Source organism: Acinonyx jubatus, chromosome C2 (genome assembly GCF_027475565.1).
Source record: "Acinonyx jubatus isolate Ajub_Pintada_27869175 chromosome C2, VMU_Ajub_asm_v1.0, whole genome shotgun sequence".
NCBI classification, from domain to species: Eukaryota; Metazoa; Chordata; class Mammalia; order Carnivora; family Felidae; genus Acinonyx; species Acinonyx jubatus.
The window spans coordinates 64,519,578-64,543,965 of NC_069384.1; the positions used below are offsets into that span (position 1 = coordinate 64,519,578).

Sequence of the window (24,388 nt, forward strand, 5' to 3'; positions counted from 1 at the left end):
TTCATTTGAGTGATTCTTTGATTGATTTTCACGTTCTTCCCAATGACTATAACTTCCATGAAGACAACAGCCACACCAATTTTGCTGGCAACTTGTCCCCGGGACCAAGAAAAGTCTCCTGTACATAGGAGATGCTCAACATTTGTTGAATTAATAAATGAGTAAACAAAAGGAAGACCACTTGTGCCAGACTCATCCTTACCTTTGTGCCTTTGTCTGTGCTGTTGTCCTACTCAGAATTCTCCCATCATCGCCCATCCTCCACCAGAAGCTTGCCCAGCTGCCCTAGCCCGCCCTGGTCTTAGGCTCTTACAGTCAGAACCAGGCCCTTCACTGCTCTTTACTTGCCTGTGGGTTACTTTTGCCTTCTCCAACTAACACACTCAAATCTCTTAGAGGACAGGATTCCCAGGCACAGTTTTTAAGTACATAGTAGGTGTTCAAGCATGAGAAGTTCATGGATTTGTTTGTTGACTCAGTACAGCAACAAAGAAATCTGGCTGTAGCTATAGGACAAAGTGCTTTCCTAAATATTTTTCTTTAGCTCAAAGATCATCTCCTTCCACTTGCCTCTAATTTTCCTGCTATAATTGCTAAAACTCTGGTTTTAATTTTATATTCTCCTTTTCATTGGTTCCTACACACACACATATTTCCAGGAAGCCTGTATAAGTTTCCTTCTAAGTATTTTTAAACTCTTTAGACTCCCCAGGAGACTTGAGGGTGCTCCCCTAACTTACCAGAAGAAAACTGTAACTGTTGGAAAGGTCATATAACTGCCAAATATATATATAATATCTGATGCATAAATTGTGAAACTTAAGTCACAGTTCTCTTGATTCAGCAACCATGTGAAATAGCAAAATTTCCAGCCCAGGACAGAAAATATACGATGACCACCACTGCGGGCCAGTAATCCATGTGCCCAAACTCCTCTCCCCATCCACCTGCCTCCTTCCCTCACACTTAGATATTCTGGGTGATGCCTGTGGTGCGGACATGCTTTAAGTTAGCAGCTTTTAAGACCTTTTAAGGACCTTTGATGTCAGGCTCTTTGCAAACCGGCAAACCATGCTGAAGCCAGATTCTTCTCTTTACTTTGGGGAAACCAGGTAGTATGCTGTTCAGCAGAAAGAAGATATTTTGTTTCGATTTTAAAAATAAAGTCAGAACCATCCTTCAGCAGGATGAGCCCTGCTCTTCTCAACAGCCTCCCAAATCCAGCCCCCGAAGGTTAGCTTGCAGGGTGACAGAAGGGGGCAGCACAGAAAACACCACCACCTAAACTTTGAAGCAGCAAACTCAGTCAAGTTCCTGAAAGTTCCTTACCTGAACAGAAGTAAAAAAGACTAGCTAGCATCAAGAGCAGAAAGAGCTTGGGATATGGGTGCTTCAGTAGTGGTGTTTTCCACTTTGCTGCGTGATCCATGGCTTTTGCTGCGTAGGGCAGAGAATGAAAACAATTTCAAACCAAGTTAGACATGGGTAATTCCCAGCAAGCACAAGGCAGGAACAGAAGACAATTCAATCGTCTCATACAGAGGGTTCTCCCGTGACATTTGCAAAAACACACCATGAATGGTGTACCTGGGTCTCCAAACTCCTGAATATAAAAGGTTGTGGGTTTATTTTCACAACCTGGAAAGGAAAAAGAGTCACCCAGGAAGGAAGGTCGGCCTAGTATGGGTTGTAAAACTCCCTAGTTGCCTGCCTGAAATGAGTTGGCGATCTTAATCTGAGAAACTTCTAAAGCAGACAATCTTGTGGGAAAAGCAAAGGTTGGGGGAACTCCAAGGAGATAACCCTGCCTTGTACATGTTCCCCAAACTAACCACAGCTCTCCCATAGAATGGCTCTGTTTATGGAGATGATTAAGACTTTGGGTAAAAGCACAGAGAACTACAAGGGCAGTCAATATCGGTTAGCCAAAGTTCTGGTGTTCTTCAAAACATACCAAGAAACACAAAATATCGGTGAGGGCATAGTTTGTCCAAGGCAGTACTTAAGTTACGAAAGTACTTCCTTCTCAATACATTAACATATACATATACATATATATACACAGACATATATATATGTGTATATATATGTGTATATATATATGTATATATAAAAACAAAGACATGTCTTAAAGGGGTAGAGGATCTGAATCAACAGATTCAGATAGAAAACAAATTCAGATAGAAAAATCTATCAGTAGAAAGGGAAAAGACATATTGCAAATATTACTTAGTTATATTATGTACTACAATGTAAGTTGACTTTTTTCAGTAAATATATCAAAACTTAGAACTGAAATAGAATGCTGTGCTTCAATGTGATCTTCTGAAGTTGCCACCACAGACATAGTCCAATGCTACCCAGAGGACATTTGGGCCTCCTCTTTGGGAACCACCCCAGAGGTCATTTTCCAGCCACCCTTGATTGTTTGTTTTATTAGCCACGCTCCATTTTAACCAGGATTAGCTTGGATTCATTTATTCATCAGAATTTTATAAGCCATAATTCTAGTGATGATTCTCCAACTGTGCTGGGAAGCCTCAGCCTCCTATGGGAATGAGACCCCGGCAGGCTCCTTTGGAAATAGGTATGCATCTTGGAGATAGGAGTGATGGTATGCTTGTTTAAAAAGCAGTCAGATTGGGGTGCCTGGGTGGTTCAGTTGGTTAACGGTCTGACTCTTGGTTTGGGCTCAGGTCATGACCTCACAGTTTGTGAGTTCAAATCCTGCATCAGGCTCTGCACTGGCAGTGCGGAACCTGCTTGGGATTCTCTCTTTCCTGCTCCCTCTCTCAAAATAAATAAGTAAACTTAAGAAAAAAAAAAGCAGCCATGTTATTGGTAACTATTCCTACCAAGCTATCCCACGTTAAGATAATATTAAATGTACTTACCTGCTGAAGAACAATTGCTCTTTTTCTCTTGTGTTAAAAAAATCAAAGGATGAGGCCCCAGTTCTGAGATGTTCTTTTCTTGCTGTCTCCAAAATAATGGCAAGTTTCTCAGTTTTTCTTTGGGTGATATATCTTCCAACTTCCTTTTACTCCCTAGAAGATCTGATGTTCTTCACCAGAAATGTTTAAGTCAAAGCAAGGGATGGGTAGGGTGTTAAGTATGATTTGAGGAAGCTTGCTCAGCTTTCCCTTTTTATCAGCATCTCCTCAGAGGGTGTGGCCTAGACCAACCACACAGCCCCTCCCTCACTACCTCACACAAACCAGTAGTCTCAAGGGGAGAGAAGACTGCATTGGGCAGCCTGGGGGAGCCATTGGCTTTGGCGGTAGACAGACTGTGAGCTTTGTGGGCCAGTTGTTTCTGTGTCGGTCTCAAGTTTTGTTTTAGCACCCAGAGTTACCCCTCTCTACTCATGGCCCTGCCACTGCAGGAGTGGGCCATCTACCTCATATATAGTGGCCACTTTTTGGAGAGTGCTGGGCTCAACAGGCCACCCTCAACGGCACTCCCACCCCTCCACCTCAGCTACCTTCACAGAAGAGACTTCCGGCAGCCATGCTGGACAGGATTGCAGTTACTGTAGCCATGGTTGAGGGCACCTCAGGTGAGCACAGTGATAGAACCAAGGGGTAGGATGAAGAAGGTTTTAGTACCCACCCACCCCTTCTGTTTCAATCAGCCTTCTACCCCTGTATAGAATTCTGGAGCATTCTGTAGGTAAACAGCTGACTCATGCTGGTGCAGCCGACCTGTTTTGCACATTTCACAGTTTGCTTCTGCCTCTGGAGCTTCTCTGTTGCTTTGGCATGGGGAGTTTTGTGCTTGAACATGTGCAGCCTGGGAATTTGGGGGTAGTTAGTGCCCGTGGGGCTACTTCTTGACCAGAGGGGGTTGGAAGCTGACAGTTTCCAGGTGGAGAGTTCTAGGAGACATTTCACGAGGTTCTCCAGAAGGTCCCAGTGGGGTTGAGTACCAGTTGCCTGCAGCAAAAGCCAACGTCGTAAAGCACCCTTGTACTGGCTTTTCTTTCTTTCCTGTCTCAATCCCCCTGTCCTATACCACTGGACTACATTCCCAATAAACTAGGCCTTTTTTTCCAGCTTTGCTTTCTGCAGAATCTAGGGTAAGGCAGGAGGGATACTCTTTCTTTTCTTTTTCTTTCTTTCTTTCTTTCTTTCTTTCTTTCTTTCTTTCTTTCTTTCTGGAAAAAAAAATCACAGTTTAAGCTGCCATCTATCCTAATATTTTTCAGTGTTAAGGAAGGCACTGAAATCCCTTCATACTAAAAGCTGATATGGAAGGATGACACCCTCTGGGTGTCCGCAGGGTGGGGAGGAGTGACAATCATCATGAGGGAAGAGAAGGAAAGAATAAAGTCTCTTCCACTTCATGACTGTGCTCAGGCTCTCCCCAGGCCTGGACCTCACCTGGGGGAATGTGTCCCAATGCTCAGCTAATGCCCTAGCCTCAGAAAATTGCTGACTGCCTTTGAGACAAGTCTTACGCACATGAGTGAGTAGCAGCTAATACAATGTGATCTGATAGGTCCACTTGTATAGTATCTCTCCTGGTAGCATCCACAGCGTTAGTGCCTCTCTGCCGGGAGATGGAGCTGTTTGGGTTGAAGGGAGGGTCTTCAAACTGAGATACCTCTACCCCCAAAGTTGCCTGCAGGTTTTCAAAGGGTATGCAGGCACTGGTAATTTTAAGACAATCCATTTCCAGGTTTTCAGTTTCTTTATGGACTCTTTCATAAAACTTACCTGCGGTGAGAAGGACCTTGTCTTTCTCCCTATTAGAGAAGAAAAGGTCACCTCTGACTCAACTTTAATGTCACTATGATACAGTGTTCTAGAAGGTGAAAAAACTTCAGGGTGCCAAATAAAGAGACAATTTGAAATACTGGTGTTTTAATCAATATTGCCTTCTTACATCAAGACAATATCAGCCCAAGGTAGGGGGGTTTCATGTCCCTCCCATCTTGGCCATGTTTCTGTAGAGGTAGAAACGTGGCAGTAGAAACAGATGTATTGTAGAGTTGGCGTGGCAGGAGAGGCAGCAGCTTCTATTTAATAAACATTGCCTCTTCTACTTCTTGTCTATTGGCAAAGGCACCATCTCTCTGAAAGCAGCCAGAAAGAGCAAAGAGAGTGTGGGTAAGAAATGGGGGAGGCAGAGGCACCTTGCTCCACACCAGTGATAAGTTTGTGCCAGGGTTCAGTGGCTGACTGCTCTTAGAATATTCAAGTTCTACAAAGCATGCCGGTAAGACTTTATATGACAGGGGCCCACTGCATTTTCATCTTCTCTGTTAAAAAAAAAAAAAAAAAAAAAAAGCTTGGTGAGCATTTTCATTCATCTGTGTCTTGGTCTGAGCCTCAGCTGCATATTTCGAATAATGATGAGGAAGGATGTTAACAACTTCCACTTTACAGTTGCAGTGACCTTCAGCCTCTCAGTGGAGGGGCTGAAATGCTCCTCTGGCTCCTTCCCCTGCTTCATTCAAAGTTGTTTATAACCTGCACCCAGCATGGGGTGGCAAGATCTAGGCTATAAGACCATGGTCCTCCCAAGTGGTGCCATAGTCTGCTAAAGCTGGTAGAAACGTTATCAGTGTAAGAGTGGTCATCTCTTCCTCTCTGAATGCTGTCACACTCTTTCTGGTTCTCTGAAATGGAAATCACTGGATTCTTAAAATGAAAAGAACAGTGGAAATTCAGAGTTAAACCTTGTCTAAATTAAGGGCTCTATCCCCAATGCCCACTGCTCCTCTTCTGCCTGCGTTTGGCATTACATTCTCTCTGCCTGAAAACCTTGACTGTTCCTTAACTTTCTAGGTGCCTTTCCCTGTCTCTCTGCCCATCCAAACATCTTCCTTCCTGAAAGGACCAGACCAAATGCCTTTTCCTCAAGAAGTTGTCATTGATTCTTCTAATCCCCATCTGCTCTTTCCTTTCTCTTTGCTTCTAATGTATGTACCACTCCTTTGGCATGTCAAGCCAATTCCCCTCAAATGTATGGAGTTTGTACTGTGAACCTGGAACTGTGTCAAGCAATAGGGATGCAAAAAGGAACAGAATGGGAGAAATAAGAACAAGGTAGAGGGGCCCTAAGAAAAAGAAGCAAGAGATAGCAGAGAAAAGGACCAGAGCAATCAGCTGAATAGGGGCCTGCAGAATAGGAGTCCCATACCTCCTCCAGAGCAGTAGTTCACTTCTGTAAGTCATGATTTCCCACCCTTGGATTGGGAGATCCATCCACCAGTAGATTTTGAAACCTTTGGTTCACTTTCTACCAGATGGTCATCAGCCTCTCTGCTTCTCCCAATCCTGTTGGGATTTCCCTCCCACAGGGACAGAAGCTCAGCTGGCCAGCTGGATCCCCACGATCCCCTCCTAGGGTTTGCAATGGGCCTCTGGTACTCCTAACAGACTTGACTGCTCACTGGGCTGGCTCTCAGTGAGTAAAAATACAGCCTCCAGGAAATGGAAAGTAGCCACTCCTATGGTGAAGCCTGGGGTAGAGAATCTAAAGAGTGAAACCAATGACTTCACAATGGCAGCCGGTTTAGGCAGGTTTCCTAGTGGTGTCAGGCCACTAGAGAGTCCCTCAACCTCCTCCCGTGGCCACCAGAGAAATCAGTCCAAAGCTGAAGGGATTTAGTCTGAGAGCACTGTTAAAGCTCTTCACTGGGGGCACCTTGGTGGCTCAGTCAGTTAAGTGTCTGGGTGACTCAGTTAAGTGTCTGACTTCGGCTCAGGTCATGATCTCACAGTTTGTGGGTTTGAGCCCCCTGTTGGGCTCTGTGCTGACAGCTCAGAGCCTGGAGCCTGCTTCAGATTCTGTGTCTTCCTCTCTCTGCCCCTCCTCTGCTTGCGCCCTATCTCTGTCTCTCTGTCTCTCTCTCAAAAATGAACAAACATTTAAAAAAATGTTTTAAATCTCTTCATCAAATTCTGCCTTTATGGTGGGTACTTGCTCTTCTGCAGAGGCTTCAATTCCTCAAATTCCTTCTCATATTCAAACAGCAGCTAAATATCTATGCAAGGTGTGCTTTAAATGGTGCTGTTTCTGGGAAGACCTGCTGAGAGATAAATTCCCCTTTCTAATCAAGCCATGCAATTTCTCTTTAATTTTATGAATAGAGTTCAACTACTACTCCCCATCTGCCTTTTTGAAATCTGGACACTGTGACCTTTTGTTTTGGCCTTTTGGTTTTCCCCTTCAGTTTATATTACATTGTCAATAAGAAACAAATGGCAACCATTACTTCACTTTTCAGAAAAATATTCAAGGAAGAAAGGGGAGAAGGGGGAGGAAGGGAAGGAGAGGAGAAGGAGGAAGAGGAAGAAGAAGGAGGCAAGTAAAGGAGGTTGATTACTCCATTTTAGGGGTGCATAAGTAGCATAGAGGGCTTAAACAGTAAATAACACCCTACTGTTAAAATCTTTAATTCACATGACCTTTAATTCATTGAAGCTTGCTTTCACCGCACTATACAGTCCCGTTGTGAAAGCACCAAGATCATTTCTAGTTTCTCTTTCTCCTGCCTGGTGATTGGCTCCTTTCTATGTTTCTCGGGAGACAAGGAAAATAAAATAGAAAACTGAAAAGAGTGGCTTTTGTAAATTTGTTAACAGCTCTGGTGGACAGTGTGGGTAGGGGGAGGGGCAGCCAATGGCTGTAGTGAGTCTTAATTCCCCCAAATCCTGGACTGGCCAGGATTCCAGAGCAGGTCCCTACCCTCAGGCACAGAAGCCTCGATTCTCCTGGACACAGTACTTGTCTCTTCTTTTCTCAAAGGATCACGCAGTAACATGCTGCAATGTCCTTTGAAGGAAGCCCTTACCAGTTTAGTCAGAAAAAAAAAAAAAACTTCCCTAAACACAACCAAACTATCTCCTGCTTTAATGTAAGATGATTTTCTCTCATTCAGTCATCCACAGAATTTGTGTCCATTATAAGCCCGAAACAAATAAACAGAAACACTTCAGGGCAATAGAGCATCATTACCAAGCTCCTCAAAACCACTCAGCCTGTGTGAAACAAAACCTCGGCTTTCCATTGCTTTTTTTCTCTGAGTTATCCAGTTTAGCATCCTTTCTGTTGTTGCCTGTTACTTTTCTCTGGATCCATTTTCTACATGTAGTTAACCGGGCTCATTTAGAAAGAATCCACATAGGTGATTCCTGGCCGTGGTATGTCATACTTCCACTCATTATTGCCACAATTTCCACATATTTCCACAAATATTTTGTTGGCATTTTCATCATACTGCAGATGCATATTTAGCTAGTTGCTCTGGGGATGAGCAACTGTGCCTCAGCTCGGGAGAATATGCCAACCTAAACCTGCATCTTCACTTTCACTACTACTACTTCTCCTTCTCCTGTTTCTTCTCCTTCTCCTCCTTTTTTTTTTTTTTTTTTTTTTTTTTTTGCTTCTCCCGCGTGCTGGCTGTTTGGGTTATCACTGGGCTTCTGACAATTTTAAATTGTCTTCTTAATTATGCTTCAAAAATCAGCCCAGGTGTTATTTTTTCTGGACGCCTTCTCTGAACACTCTAAGATGGTAATGTCTCTCTCATATCTGCTGACCTTGTATCTTGAACATTCCCCCTTGTCACAGTCCTCATGGCCTAATGTCATTATACTTTACCAAGTCTCCTCTAGTAGCATGATTTTTGCCTTACCTCTGTAACTTTGGGGAGCACCTGGCAAAGCACCTGACACATTTTATGTGCTGTATAAGTAAGGGTTCTCCAAAGACACAGAGTCAATATGTATATGTATGGAGAGAAAGAGATTTATTCTGAGCAAGTGACCCACCTGATTGTGAAGGCTGGCAAGTCCAAATCTCTGGGGACCCAGGAAAGAGCAGATGCTGCAGCTCGAGTCTATTGACACAAAATGAATGAACCTTTTAGAATTTCTAAAAAAGAAAAAGGAAGAGAGTTTTATTCAAGCTCAAGTTAGGACAGCTGCCTGAGATACACAGTCTTCACAAAGAAGAGAGTGCTCCAGTAAGGGAACATTTGGTGTAGGGTTATATACATTTATTCACACAAAAAGTTACAAATAATTAGATGAAGAACATTTCAGTAAGTTGTAGGCCTTGTCTTAATTTTCTAGTATATGCAAGGGGCTATCTGACTTTAATCGTGTGGGAACAGGGAAATTTCTTACTTTTTCTTATCTTTTATGCTCAGAATGCACCTCTTTGGTTATTTTCTTCAATGAAGCAGATGTACAATGTGTACCCTGGGGAGAAATAGAGCCCATGCTTTGAGGTTTTGCCGAATCAGTTTGACTTGGTAAATGTTAAAGTACAGCTTCCCTAGAAGCAAGGGAGCCTGGCCCACAAACATTAAAAGTTGAAAACTTCCTTTATCAAGTCAGAAGACAGTCTGCTGTCAGACTTCCTACTTCCTTGCTGGAGGTCAGTCTTTTTTCTATTAAGGCCTCCATACTGAATTGGTCAGGCCCGATTCTGTCATGGAATATCATCGGCTTTACTCAGTATCTACTGATTTCAATGCTCATCTCACCTAAAAAATACTTTCACAGAAACATCTAGAAAAATGTTTGACTGAATATCTGGGTATTATTGCCTAGACCAAGTGAATATGTTCACCAAGTCTTCTGAATTGAATTGATATGTGGACAGCTGCTTTGGGCTTCCAATGTCTCCTGTGCTAGCTTTTTTTTGGTTTCTTCTAAAAAGCCTTTACTTCATCCCCCCCTCCCCCAACTTTAATTCATTTTAACAAATGTATATTGAAATCCTATTCTGTGGTATGTTTACCTTTGAATCTTTTAGTTATTTTGCGTCTGCAAGAGTTCAAGGGGCCCTGCCTATTAACCATTTCCTGTTAGCGCTCTCTCAATCTCTTTTTTTTTTTTTTTAGCTCTCATGCTTTAACTAGGTGTGGTATTACACAATGAAGACATGAAGTGGCAAAGACTTGTTTAATAACCTGTTTTTCAGTTATCTGTCCTTCTGTTTCCCTTCAAATGAACCAGTTTTGACAATACTGCGGTTGGAGAGCAACTGAACTTCAGGGCCTCATTTTCTTTGTATCAATATGAAAGGGAGTTTATGCTAGAGGCATTACCTTATCTGAGCATTTGGAATCAATTATGCTAAAAATACTATCACTAATGACAGAAATGCTTACAATGTAAAGCTTAGTGGTTAAAAATAGGATAAAAAATTGTATATACAAAAGGATCCACATTTTTTTCAAACACATGTGAAAAAAATAAAGATTTTAAGTATATACAGTATGAGTGATGAAATGTGAGTGATTATGTTTTTTCTGTGTTTTCCAAAATTTCTTTACACGTATAATATGTAAAAATTCTAATTGTGAAAGATTAAAAGTTTCCCCTTAAACTTCTCCTGGCAAACTCTCCCATTATCCTCTTGAGAGGTAATCATAATCATTATTAACAACTTGATGTGTATCCTTTCAGTCATTTTATACACACACACACACACACACACAGCTCTTCTTTTTTTTTTTACATAAGACCATATATATTCTTCATTCTCAAATTTGATATTTTTACTTAACAAAATATCTCTAAGCTCTTTCCATGTGAGCTTGATTATTTACCCAAAGTCTACTGATTTAAATATCCGCCTCGTGGTTTTAAACAGTTCCATAATTATGCCATGATTTAGGAAAAGGTAACACAAACTTACTTCCCTGTAAACAGATATTGAGGTTATTTCCAAGTTTCAGCTATTAGAAACAATTCTGCAAAGAACATTCAGGAACACTTATCTTCATGAACAAGTGTGGGTATTTCTTTTGGAAAGATTTTTAGAAGCTTTCCCAACATTTCTGCTGAAAGTATGCATTACTTTTATCATTAAAAAATGTAAACATTGTATTAAAAAATTTTAAAAATATCATGAGTCAGCAGCCTAAAATGAGATCACATGGCTGGGTTCACTCCATGAGAGAGGGTCCTATGTCATAGCATATACCTGGTAACAGTTGGTCTTTAATGTCTGTAGGATATATAAAGATCACTCCTGGACATTGTTAACAACTCTTTAAGAAAAGTACCATTATTTCCACCTTACAGATGAAACATCTCAGAGATTAGGTTTGAGTCCCTCAAGTTTGTTTCTCAGCAAAAGCCTCAAAATGGCAAATAATACTGAATTGGTGACTAATGAAGATACTTGCAATATGTCTTCCTCAATAAAACTGGGGGTGGGGAACTAAATCTTCAATGTCTCTGTCTTTCCAGTATCTACACTAATGTCTAGCACTAGTAAAATGCCAGATAAATATTAGTTCTTGGCAGACTAGCATTCACTCTTTCCTTTATGAACAAAATCTTGATTTTTGTATAAGTATCCATCTCTCAGGGAAGATGTTTTATCCTTGATCAAAAAAACCCTCATAATCTAACAGTGATTGGTTTAGTCTTGGAGGGGAGCACAGGAGGAGGCTTTCTTAACAGTTTCTTCATCCTTAAAAGAAGACATACTGTCTTTTCCCATTGGACATTGTCTGTTATTGTAATTGGACTTTATATCTGTCAGAGATGTCAGCTTGGGGACAAAGCTAACACAGTGAGACTAGTGGGGCAGAGAGATGAAAGGAACTGGATACTTGATAACAAATAATTAACCCTGGGGATTTCTGATATATATATATCAGAAATATATACATACATATATATATATATTAAGATAATCTAGATATGTGTAGACATTTTGTTATGTAAGATAATAAGTGTCTTTATTATTTAAGCCTGGTGAGTATGGGGAATGTTAGGGGGGTATAGAAGACTGTAATGGTTATTGCAGTTATTTGGAGCCAACTGACAGATTGTTCTTTTGGTTTTCCTGACCATGTCCTTGATGTCCTTGATGAGAAACATTTTCCAATGTTTGACCAAGAAGAAAAAATGTCAGTAGGTGTTGTCAACCTTAAAAATAAAGTAGCCAGTTATTTTACCAGCAAAATGAGTTTATGCAGGAATAGAGGAATTGCAATTTGGGACATGCAAACTCTGGTAAAACATAGTCAAGATCCAGAGAACAAATGAGAGGGGCTTGCTTTTATAGAGGAATGGAGAAAGTTGGGAGGGGTGGTTTTGAATGAAAGTTTATTAGAGGAGAGCCAGAGTTCACACAACCCTGAACTCTGGCTACTTCTCAATAGTTGAGATGTGGCAGTTTCTCACTGGCTGGGTTGTTGCTGGGCAAGAAGAAAATCTTCATCCCTCTAGTTGGGGTAGTAAAGGAAGCTGTATATAAAATAAACTGTAATGCATGGTATATGCATACGAGCTTTCCTCTTCAGGGTGGCCTGACTCCATTTTGAATGAGGCTTTCTTTTATTCATCTTCACATTTCCCCCTTTTGTTCAAGACATTTCCTTGAAAGCATCACTGATCAAGAGTCAGTTTTTCTGCATTTAGTGATTTTGTCCCTTGGTACCGGGAAGGGCCTTTCCTGGTTGTCATGTCCCATGTCAGAGGGAAAGTGCACAGGTTGGAGAAAACATTGAGGTCACATTTGAGTAACAAGGAAGGGTAGGGGGAAGAACTCTCAGGCATTTCCCATCTAAAATTTATATCTTATCAGGGTCATAAATAACCATTGGAGATCATCTTGAAGTGTTGAGTTGAGGGTGAGTAGCATCACCCTATTTGGTATGTTGCTTCTACAAAGGTTTGACAGGTAACGGGTACAAAGCTTAAAAATGATTATACAAAACAGAATTAAAAGCAATGTGACAAATCCAGTTTGTGAGATGGTTCTAAACTGGGAACCCCAACCTGAAGGTAACCAGAAGCCAAAGGACCATGGATCATTACATGAAATTTATTATAGCCAATGTGCTTATTCCCTAGTTTTATGCAGTTGGGCATCTACTTCCCTAGAAGAATTTATCCATGTGCAACAGGTGGTCTTGCCTATTCAAACCCTTCCTTGTTCAGCGCATAGATGATTGAGGGCCATTCAATTATCCAAAACTACTTTAGGCAGCGAGTCACGTGACTGTGTTTGGGCCCCTATTGTCTTGGCTATGGTTGGTTAACTCTCCCAATATCAGGGACAGATTTCTGGTCATGTGTTCATTGGTACTTACTCTGGTCCGAGGGAGAAAGTCTTTTTCTCCAGCAAACCCAAAGTCCTGAATGCCTTCTGGAAATTCCTGTTTAAGATGGCTGTGGAGGCTTAGTGGGGTAGACCAGTGGTAGGCTTCTGGTTTGTTATGAAGAGAAAACAGAACAGTAAATACAGGAAGAGCATATTGTCCTTTGATCCTCCAGCCATCATGACAGTGAGCTGCCCAAGTATAGGGGCCATTGCCAAAACCTCCTCATATGAGGAGTAGCCAAGTGGAGTACATAGGGCTCTCTCACAAGTATTAGTATTTATGGACCCTTTGGTTGGTAATGGAGCGTTACCATTATTATTACATATTGAAAGTGTTATTATTACATATTGAAAGACCACCCTAATACATGGGTTTGAAAGCAAGCCTACAAATAGTCTGATTTATGCTGAATGCTGTGCAGTATCTTTTATATATTTTTTTAATGGATCTCACTCTCCCACTGCAGGGTTGGGTTAAATTGAGGTAAGGAACACGGGTATATGGATTTAGTATTCTAACTTTATAAAAGGGACCTGTGGAACAATTGGGCATACAGTGGCATCTGGGATTTCAGCAAAATTCATTACAGGTTGAACTAAGGAGTCACTGCTATAGTGTGTTTTCTGATGGCAAATCTAACAATTGGAGCAGTTTCCCCCTTTTACATGGGATTGGCAAATGCATACAATGAAAGAGAGATTGAAGAAAGGGTGAAAATGAGCAAGGGAAAGAAGGTTTATAGGCCTTGGCTGGTTATCTTAGGAAAGCTGTCTCCTTCAGCTGCCATCTGCTTCAACTCCTGGAAATCTTTACTTTCAGGTCACCAGTTGATGTGCAGGCCCAGTTGGGGTTTGGTGTGTTCTTTAGATGTGACACATGGATCCAAGGGTTATTCCCTAGAGTTTGGCAGAATTGGGGTTTGTAAACAGCCCCTGCTAGGGGTTGTTGCAATGAAGTTGAAGAGAGTCTGGTCTGTCTTTTCCAAGAGAAAAAACCTCTGGGTTATAAGGAGTAATGCTTGAGGTATTCACCTCCTGGGAGTGTACTATGGAAATATGGTTCTACTAAAGCATGGTTATTTTCAACAAAAGCAATTAGGTCTTTATACTATTGAAGTAGATCTTCCTTTAATCAGCTGTATATCAAAGGACACAGGAGCCAGGTGCATTGGGTGCCCTGTGATTATCAAAAAGGGTGCAAGTGTATGAGTTCCGGAAGGTGTGGACCTAAGACTTAGAAGGACTGATGGCATTGCCTTTGGCCACAGGGTTTTTGAGGAGTCTCTACAATTTTTGCCAACTGAGTCTTAATGATGCTATTGGTACATTTAACTAGATGTGAGGATTGAGGGTGGTAAGCACAAAGTGTTGTACAAGTGTCCAAGTAGCACAGACCTTCTGATGCACTTGACCAATGAAGTGAGTTACCCAGTCACTATGCAGTTCGAGGGGGGTTCCCCAGCTAGACATAATCTTTTCTAATAGGATTTTAGCCACAGAAGGGGCAGTAACTTGCCTAAAAGGAGAGAAAACATATGTCCAGTGAGAAAACATACAAACCATGACTAAAACATAATTTTATCCCTGAGGTGGAAAAAGCTGAATGGCATCCATTTGCCAAACCTCGAATGGCCCATTGGGGAATTTAAAGTTTCCAGCAGCAGCTGTATTTTGTATTTCTCTAGGTTGTATCTGGGGCAGGTGGAGCAAGCAAAATAAGCACTTTTTGCAGCTCTATAGGTATTTTCCCACCAGTATGGGTTCATAAAAGTTATAATTTTATCAGTGGACCAATGATTCAAAGCATGTACAGTAGTCAGAAATGGGAATTTTAAGGCCTCTGGTAGGACTGGGTTTCTATTTGGGCCAAACCAAACTTCTCTTTTTATTGAACCAAAAGTTATTAGATTTCTAATTTTGTTTTTGCATTTCTGGGGACAATTGTTGAGCCTCTCTAGCCATTTTTTCTAGATTATTATTGGGGGAACATCCTTTTGGACCATGACAGAGGCTTGGTTGTTGATTCTTTTGAGAGCAGTGTTCTTTTATATATGTATGTATGTATGTATGTATGTATTTAATGTTTATTTTTGAGAGACAGAGAGTGTGTGAGTGGGAGAGAGTCAGAGAGGGAGACAGAGGATCTGAAGCAGGCTCTGTGCTGACAGCAGAGCACGTAATGTGGGGCTTGAGCTCACAAACTGCAAGATCATGACCTGAGCCAAAGTCAGACGCTTAACCAACTGACACTCAGGAGCCCCTAGAGCAGTGTTCTTGGTGGAAACATCAGCAAGGTGGTTTGGAATGCCCAGGGACCTGAATGACAGTGAAAGCAGCTAGTAAAAGTATAGCATCTAATAATTGTATGGCACATAATAAGCCTCACTGTTTCTGTAGCAGTCCAAAGTCATGAGCCACTCCAAAGGCATATCTACTGTCAGTATAAATATTTGCAGTTTGCCCTTGGCTAAATGTAGGCCTCAGTTAGAGTACAATTCGGCCTGCTGGACTGAAGTAGCCAAAGGCAATGGTGCTACCCAAATAACTTCAAAAGGAGTTGCAGTTGTATAGCTAGCACAATGTGTATCATTTTCACCTTTTAAAAAGAAGCATCAGTAAACCGTGAAAGGTTAGCATTATTCAGAGCAGTTTCTTGTAGGTCACCGTGGGGGTCAGAAGGCAATTTGTCGGTATTAAGCAGTCGTGACAGGTTTCGTCAGTGGAAGAAGGGAGATGAAATAGCAGGGTTAAGGTTATTACGGTGAGGAAGAATCTTGGGAGAAGTGGTTAGCAACAAGATTTTACAGGAGGCAAGGTGACTAGATGAAAGGTGTTGAGTATGGTGAGAATTTAGAAAGCTTCTACCACGTGGAGTACAAGAATAGTTGTAGGGGAGGAATCTCATGATTATTTCTTCAGTGGCCTTGACTGAAAGGACTATGGCAGAAATGGCTGAGACAAGGAGAGGTACCCTTGTACCATAGGGTCTAGCTGTTGGCTATAATACTGTTTGGGTCAACAGTGGGCCCCATGTTTTTGGGTGAGTACCATAAGAGCATTCCCTTCCTTTTAACATAGAAGAGAAGTTGATAATTGGGATGTCCAAGGGAAGAGGGATTTATTAAGCTTTCCTAAGACTTTAAGTCATCTTAGTCTTCTTAAATAATACGGTCAGGTTTATAGATTTTAGTAAAACTTATAGGGATGGGCCACAAGAGAGAAGTCTGGACAATTTCTACAGTCAGTCGCTAACTAGCTCCAAAAATCTCATTGTTGGTATTTGGTTTTTGGTTTTTGGTTAAGTTCAAGATGACATGAAGCCTATTTGGATCTAAATGTAGTCCTTATTCCAAAATCAGGTGCCCTATATATCAAACCTGAGTTTGAACAAACGACAATTTCTTCTTGGAGACTTTATGTCCCTTTAAGGCCAAAAGCTTTAACAAATGGATGCTGTCCACCTGTGAAGAGGCTTGAGCAAGGATCAGAGAAGCAAGTCATCTACCTATTGTAATAGGGCATAACCTCCAGGAAATTTTAGGTCATCTAGATCAGCCTTTAAGGTTTGTCAAAAGGAAAACGTTTCACCTGAAAATATGCTCAACATCACTCATCATCAGGGCACAGTAAGATACAATCTCACACCTGTCAGAATGGCTAAAATTAACAACCAAGGACACAACAGATGTTGGCAAGGATGTGGACAAAGGGGAACCCTTTTGCACTGCTGGTGGGAATGCAAACTAGTACAACCACTCTGGAAAACAGTATGGAGGCTCCTCAAAAAATTAAAAATAGAGCTACCCTAAGACCCAGCAATTGCACTGCTAGGTATTTATCCAAAGGATATAAAAATGCTGATTCAAAGGGGCAATGTTTATAGCAGCACTATCAACAACAGCCAAATTATGGAAAGCGCCCAAAAGTCCATCGAATGACAAATGGATAAAGAAGATGTGGTATCTATCTATCTATAGATACCTACACATGTCTATACACATGTATATATATACATACACACACACAGTGGAATATTACTTGGTGATCAAAAAGAATGAGATATTGCCATTTGCAACAATGTGAATGGAACTAGAGTGTATTATGCTAAGCGAAATAAGTCAGTCAGAGAAAGATAAATACCGTATGATCTCACTCATATGTGGAATTTAAGAGACAAAATAGATGAATATAGGATAAGGAAAGGAAAAATAAAATAAAAAACAGGAAGGCAAACCTTAAAAGACTCTTACAGAGAACAAACTGAGGATTGCTGGAGGGGTGTTGGGTGGGATGGTGGGCTAAATGGGTGACAGGTATTAAGAAGGGCAATTGTTAGGATGAGTACTGGGTGTTATACGTCAGTGATGAATCACTAAATTCTCCTCCTGAAACCATTACTACATTATATGCTAACTAACTTAGATTTAAATAAAAGGTTTTTTAAAAAAGGAAGAAGAGGTTTCAGTATTGTTGTTCTTCCCAAGTAAGGCACAGATACTAGCTGGCCTAATGCACTGGGATGCTAAAGAAGGCACTACATAAATCAACCACAGTAAAAAAAAAAAAAAAAAAAAAAATGCCATTTCAGCAGGGATGGAGCTAATAAAGTATGGGGATTGGTAACAACAGGGTGGTGAAGGATGACAACACTATGCCTCAGAGGTCCTGCACAAACCTCCATCTGCAGCCATTCAGTAGCATGAATGAGTCAGTAGTCTATCTAAGTGATAGCAAGGTCCACAGGCATCATAAAGTAAAAGGAAACTAATGGCTAAGAACACCACCAGTTATTATTTATATTCAAGCCAAAGACACACTTTTTCATGGATTTTTACGGAAAGAGCACTGTGTAATATGCAGAATATTTATGAACAGACATCTTAAACTGAAATAGTTATGAGTTTGATAGGGATGCTTATTAAAAATGTCCCTCACTAGGAAACTTTCTCTGACTACATCTTCAGAGGTTGAGTGAGTTGATTTTTGTAAAGGATCAAAAAGTCACTTTGGCTAACGGTGGAGGTAGAGGTGGGGGTTTGACTGGAAAAGGGCACAAGGGGACTCTCTGGAGTAATGAAAATATTTTGTATCTTGATTATGGTTATAAATATAAACTCATTGAACAGCACACCAAATAAGTGCATTTCACTACATGTAAATTGTATCTCAGTTGAAAACAAAAACAAAAACTCTCAGACTTAGTCTGGGTAGTTATAGCCAGAAAGATATAGCATAGAAAATTAAAGACATAGCAAATTAAAATTTTGGTGTATAGACTTCATACATATGGTGATTCTAATTCTTTTCAAAAGTGGCATTAATTTATTCAAACAAAAATACTGTTAGTTTTTCTTTGCTTTTATTTACTATCAGGATTCAAAACTTCTAAACTGCTACCAAATAAATGATGAATTTACATTAACTTAATCCTGGGGCACCTGCGTAGCTCAGTACCTTGAGCATCTATCTGACTTTGGCTCAGGTCATGATCTCACAGTTGGGTTCATGAGTTCAAACCCCACAGCCCACTGCTCAGAGACTGCTTGGGATCCGCTGTCCCCTTTCTCTCTGCCCTCCCCCCTGTTGCGCTTTCTCAAAAAAAAAAAAATCTAAAAAATTATAAAAAATATAAAAATAAAATTAATCCTTACAACCACCATAAGAAGTAGATGCTATTATTTTCCTGTTTTATGGGATGGGCTCAGAACCCCGACAAAAGCCTTGCACTCCGTACCCTTTCCCCAGTACTTGGTCACACACTGGCTCACCAGAACCCAGAAGAACTGGTCAGAGGAAAGGCCGAAGCGTCATTAAGGGGCTACAGGTGAGTTATGGACACTCGGATTGAGAGTCTGGCTCCCTGAGCCCTGACATTCCGAAATGCCAGGCTCTACCCAGCCCTGTCCCCAGCCCAGGTAGCCAGTGACGCAGGTCCCGTTGCCCCTGTTCGGGCGCAGAAGACCACAGCGCTGCCGGGAAGGCGAGGAGCGGTTGTCCACGGTCTGTTGAACCTGCGCGCGGTTCCCTAGCGCGGCTGCGCGGCTCCGCCCTTGAGCTGGGCGCTCCGCTCGGGGTGGGCCGTGAGTCACCACACACCGGATGCAGCCCGGCCCTCCGCGCACCCTGAACTCTCGGCGCTCGGCCCCTCCCTGGTCCCGCGCGCGTTTCAGTACTCGGCGATCAGGTACTCCTCCCCGCTCCTCCAGCACCTCAGCCGGCGCCCTCCTCCTGGCAGTGCCCGGGCCTGCCTGCCCTGGGTCCTCCAACTCGTCCTCGGGGACGAGGACCCGCAAGTCCAGCCCAGCGTTCCAAGAGCGCTCGCCTTTCCGGCGGTGAGCTGGTGCCCACCCCGCCCCCCTGCCTGGGCGTTTCCCACCCTCCTCCCCACCAAAGTAAGTAAATAAAACGAAATCAAAAAGGGGAAGACTGCCAGGAAGAAGATGTGCACAGACCGTAGTTTTGAATTTATTCGAATTTATATAGTTTGGGGGCGAAGAATGTAAATGGCAGAAGAGTTTAAGGAATAACTGTGTTCTGAAAGCAGGAGTGTGACGTGTAAATGTTAACATGTACATGTACATGTTAACATTTCCAAGGAAAGAGATGGTCATGGATCCCCCCGCCCCCCAGCTTGCAACGCACAAAAACACACATTCACCAAAAACACACATTCGGGTGGAGCTAGAAGGAATTGCAGAAAAGAAGCTGAGCGCATACCCGGCATTCAAATTTGGTCCTCAAAAGCCAACTAAGCTTAGTCTCTGAAGGTCTCAGCACAAGATGGGACCCTCCACTCTCCTATTTACTGATGGGAAAGTTGAGGTCCAGAGTGGGTGGTTTGTCCAGAGTGATGCACCTGATTCTTGGCAGAGCCAGATCCAGGAGCCTGAACTCCAGTTCCTAGGCATCGTTTATAAATAATAAAATATGTAAATAACATTTTATAAATACCCTTTGTGAGTCGAGAAACTCAGCAAGATCCGTAACTCGGTTTTGGTATGCTCAACCCATCTTCATTATTTACTCTTCTCCAGGTGCTTGCCAGCCTGCATTCCCTGGCCCACAGCAGTGCAACTGAAAGGGGACTCCTGGAAGTCCTAGGACTTGAACATAACCCTGAGTAAAAGGTTTTAGGTAAGTGGAGGGGAGGAAGGGCGTGGTGGGTTCCAGGAAAGAGCTTGAACTGAGGGGGAAGTTAGCAAGCCCAACTGCAGCTAGGCACGTTTAAAAGTGCCTGGCCTATGCGAGTAAAGTAGGTGGATAGAGTAGGGGCAGATGGTGAAGGGCTTTGAACATGAATGCTGCAGGCGATACGATACAACCAGAAATTAGAAATGCAACTACAGGGAAACCAGCACTTCACCAGGGATTAGATCCATGGAGGGAATCTGAGATCCCAAGACTGTTTAAGTCAAATCATTTAGCAGGAAGACAAAATTAAAATATTGCTGTTGAAAGGAACGTGGTGGGGAGAAAGTATTCTAGTTGAATAACAGAAAAATCTTTTCCCCTGGTTGCATACGAATAATAAAAATGGTGCTTACTATGTGGTAAACACTGTTGTAGGTGCTTTACAAAAATGTATTTACTTCTCACAATAAACTGGTGAGGTTGTTACTATTTTTGTCACCATTTTAGAGATGTGGAGGCTGAGGCACAAAAAGGTTGCCCAAGGTAAGTAGATCTGTGTTGAGGCAGAGTGGCCTGGAACCAGAAGATTCGGGTCTCAGTGCCTCCATTCACTGGTTGTGTCAATTTACCATCTCTGAGCCTCAGTTTTCTTATCTGTGGAATATATACACTAATCCCTGCCTACTACTGAGGTAGAGAATATGCAGGTGCTTTGCAAACTGTGCATTGTGATGCCAGTGGAAAGTACCATTATTTAATAAAGGAGGGATGCACTTCCAAGGCCAAATCCCAACTAAAAAGAAAATGACAAGCTTGGTTCGACTTGCAGAATTTAATGGGCTTGCCACTCAAAGAGAGGCAAAGATGGAATCAGTTAAAATTGTTGGCTGTGGAGTCAAATGGACCTAAGCTGGAATCCCAGTCCTGCCACCTATTAGCTTTGTGACCTAAGACAAGGCACATAACGTTTCTGATACTGTGTTATCTTGATGATCCTCAATTTACTCCCGTATAAAATGGGTCTAATACATTCCTCATAGAGCAGTTGTATTACATGAGATGCACTTAATACAATGCCTACAATTAGTAAGTGCTCAATACAATGTAGAGGGGCCCATTATTTTTTCCAATTCTTTTTCCTCATCCTCTGTATATCTTAATATTCCCCCAGACACCGCCTCATCATGTGTGAGGGACTGATGGAGAGGTATGTGGCTGCCATGGTGCTGAGCGCAGCTGGAGATGCCTTAGGGTACTTCAATGGGAAGTGGGAGTTTCTTCGGGATGGAGAAAAGATTCACCAGCAGCTGGCCCAGCTTGGTGGGTTGGACACCATAGATGTGGAGAGGTGGAGAGTCAGCGATGACACAGTAATGCACCTGGCCACGGCAGAAGCTCTTGTGGAAGCTGGGAAAATCTTGGATTTGGCTCACCTGTATTCCCTACTTGCTAAGCATTACCAAGACTGCATGGGAGACATGGATGGCCGAGCACCAGGTGAGTGCAACCACTGGAGGTCCTGGCGGTGGAGAATAAAGCGGCCCCAAAGCAGTCATTTAAAATGTTGATTGAGATGTAACATCAAGGAGACAGTTATATTTTGTAGTTGTGACAAAGATAGAAACAACCCAGATGTTCTTTAATTTATTTATCTGTAGTGACACATTCACAGCCTTTTAAAATAATGCAGATAAATATTTACTGATATGGAAAGATATATTAAGTTTAAAAAGAAAAAAAGGATTACAAACCACATAGGGCATCCAAAGGCTCATTGTTGCTCTGGGCCCATTGCTCCTTTTCCGAGGCCTGGTGCTCCTCACTCTAGAATCCACAGCCTCTTTCTGACATTCAGGATCTCTAATCCTCCGGTTCTCATTGGGTTCTTTAAAGGCTTGGGCTTGGAGTCTGATGGTTTTGATGGGGCCACTGATTAGCTGGTTATGTGATTTTGAGCAAGGTTCCTAATCAAGCTCTGAGCCTCAGCTTATTTATTCATTTTTTTAAAATATTAATTTATTTTGAGAGAGAGAGAAAGAGAGCACATGTACATGTGCAAGCTGGGGAGGAGCAGAGAGAGAGAGAGAGAGAGAGAGAGAATCCCAAGTAGGCTCCATGCTGGCAGAGCAGAGCCCGACACAGGGCTCAGTGTAACGAACCGTGAGATCATGGCCTGAGCTGAAATCAAGAATTAGATGCTTAACCGACTGAGCCACCTAGGCGATCCCTTTGCTTATTAATTTAAACAAGAGAATAATATGATAAACCTACCTTTTTGAGTTATTGTGATGTCTCAGTAATAACTGATAAAGACTCCCAAGACTCTCTATATGAATCTGATTCTTTCCTAATAATCATACTAAGGGTTGAATGGAGAGTAAGGAACAGTGTTGGCTTGGGGTTTGGAGTTTGGGAGTGTTCATCATCATACTTTTTTGGCTTTCCCTTTCCATCAAAGAAACTTAGAGACTGATCTTGGTTCTGTCTTCCTGCCAGGGCCTTTGCTTTGGTTACACTGACCCTCTGCTCTACCTAACTCTTCTCAGGGGGTGCGTCAGTGCAGAATGCCATGCTACTGGAGCCAGACAAGGCCAATGGCTGGAGGATTCCCTTTAACAAGCACGAGGGCGGCTGCGGGGCTGCCATGCGTGCTATGTGCATCGGTCTCCGGTTCCCCCACCACGGACAGCTGGACACGCTGATCCAGGTGAGCATCGAGAGTGGCAGGATGACCCATCACCACCCTACAGGCTACCTGGGAGCTCTTGTTTCTGCTCTTTTTACAGCCTATGCTGTGAACAACAAGCCTCCCAGGCAGTGGGGAAAAGAAATGATGGAGGTGCTACCAGAAGCTAAAAAGTACATTATCCAATCAGGCTACTTTTTGGAGAAGAATCTTCAACACTGGTGAGTTGGTAGGTGCCCGCACCTGCTAGAAAATGATTGCATCTGTGTGTGCACAGGCATGCACACATGTGCCTAGAATTCATAGATCAAAGCACCATCGTGGTTCTCACCATCTAGTTTTGCTGTCTGCTGGGTTCAGCACCCCCAACTCCAGCCCACCTGCTAAGGATTTCAAGTTCAGTGCCAGCAGTGGTTGCCACCAAGTAGCCAGGTGAAGACCTCAATGAGTAGTTACACCTGTGGTGCTTCCCTGTTGTATAGGGATCCTATTTTGTATTCCACCTTTCTATAGTTTTTTGGCTATCCTATACTGCTATGAACTTCCCTGCTTATTTCCTGGAACTTGTTTTTTCAGTGTTGTCTTGACACGCAATATTTTGAAATCTTTGGTTAGAGTGCCCAAGAGATAGGCTTTTTTCACCAGCTAATTAATAAGGGGTAAGCCACAATTTCCCTTTTTTGTGAGTTCATGTCACATCACCTTTCTTAGAATAAAAATATCCAGAAACTTTCTGCTGAAATCACTTAATGGTCATGATGTTCCAAAGTTCTATCTTAAAAAAAAAAACAACACAATAGAAGTATGTAAGGAAATGATGTGTTAATTAGCTTGACTATAGTAATCTTTTCACTGTGTATCAGTATATTAAATCATCATGTTGTATACTTTAAATATATACAAGATTTCTTAAGAAAATAAAGTAAAATAAATAAGTTCCACCCTTGAAAGGTGACACTTGACATTATTCTCAATTCAGGAAAAATAGACCTTTATTTCTCACCTTTACCTTGCTATATATCTTCTTTATTCAGCAGCAGCTATCAATGCCTTGTTTATATTAATCCTTGGCAAAAATTTATTGAATGAATGCCACTTAGAGCTCATTTTTATTTTTTTAAAATGTTTATTTATGTATTTTGAGACCGAGAGAGAGAGAGAAAGAGAGAGTGAGTGGGGGGAGGGGAGAGAGAGAGGAGAGAGAATCTTGATGTGGGACTCAGTCTCACAAACCATGAGATTATGACCTGAGCCAAAATCAAGGCTCAACTGACTGAGCCATCCAAGTGCCCCTCCTTTGATTTTTTAAAGCATTTCTTAAAAAGTTTATTTCTTTTGAGAGAGAGAGGGAAAGAGAGAATCCCAAGCAGGCTCTACACCATTAGTGCAGAGCCCAGTGTGGAGCCTGAACTCACGGAACCATGAGATCATGACCTGAGCCAAAACCAAGAGTCAGACCCTTAATTGACTGAACCACCCAGGCAT

General features: G+C 42.1%; 2 protein-coding genes and 1 long non-coding RNA gene across 14 annotated transcripts in view; 1 reads left to right on the forward strand and 2 right to left on the reverse strand.

Annotated features, from left to right (window-relative positions):
- CD80 (CD80 molecule) overlaps positions 1-4,108 on the reverse strand; it is a 28,531-nt gene extending 24,423 nt beyond the window's left edge. For 2 of the 4 annotated variants that reach the window (XR_008297679.1, XM_015064628.3), the window contains exons 1-2: positions 2,895-4,108; positions 1,330-1,437 (exon numbers count right to left, since the gene is read on the reverse strand). Coding sequence is in view for 3 of the 4 variants with exons in the window: in XM_015064628.3 (XP_014920114.1) it covers positions 1,330-1,429 (100 nt within the window). In the remaining variant the exon portion in view is untranslated. The remainder of the gene's footprint in view (positions 1-1,329; positions 1,438-2,894) is intronic. The other 2 variants (XM_015064629.3, XM_053220908.1) reach the window with 1 other exon arrangement.
- A 740-nt stretch (positions 4,109-4,848) lies between these two features.
- Positions 4,849-19,152, reverse strand: LOC128315188 (uncharacterized). 2 transcript variants are annotated; one of them, XR_008297681.1, is made up of 4 exons: positions 18,855-19,152; positions 13,076-13,191; positions 8,784-8,851; positions 4,849-5,623 (listed from the first exon to the last, which is right to left on the reverse strand). It is a non-coding gene; the product is annotated as an uncharacterized LOC128315188 (long non-coding RNA). The 2 variants fall into 2 exon arrangements; XR_008297680.1 differs by having other exon boundaries at positions 8,784-8,886.
- The window catches only part of ADPRH (ADP-ribosylarginine hydrolase), a 37,391-nt gene continuing 32,133 nt past the window's right edge, over positions 19,131-24,388 (forward strand). Inside the window, exons 1-4 of one of the 8 annotated variants that reach the window (XM_053220901.1) lie at positions 19,131-19,270; positions 20,121-20,220; positions 21,389-21,714; positions 22,764-23,124. In XM_053220901.1, coding sequence (XP_053076876.1) covers positions 21,402-21,714; positions 22,764-23,124 — 674 coding nt within the window. In that variant the 5' untranslated portion in view covers positions 19,131-19,270; positions 20,121-20,220; positions 21,389-21,401. Of the gene's footprint in view, positions 19,479-20,120; positions 20,221-21,388; positions 21,715-22,763; positions 23,125-24,388 lie in introns of those variants that run through there. The other 7 variants (XM_015064627.3, XM_015064623.3, XM_053220902.1 and 4 more) reach the window with 7 other exon arrangements.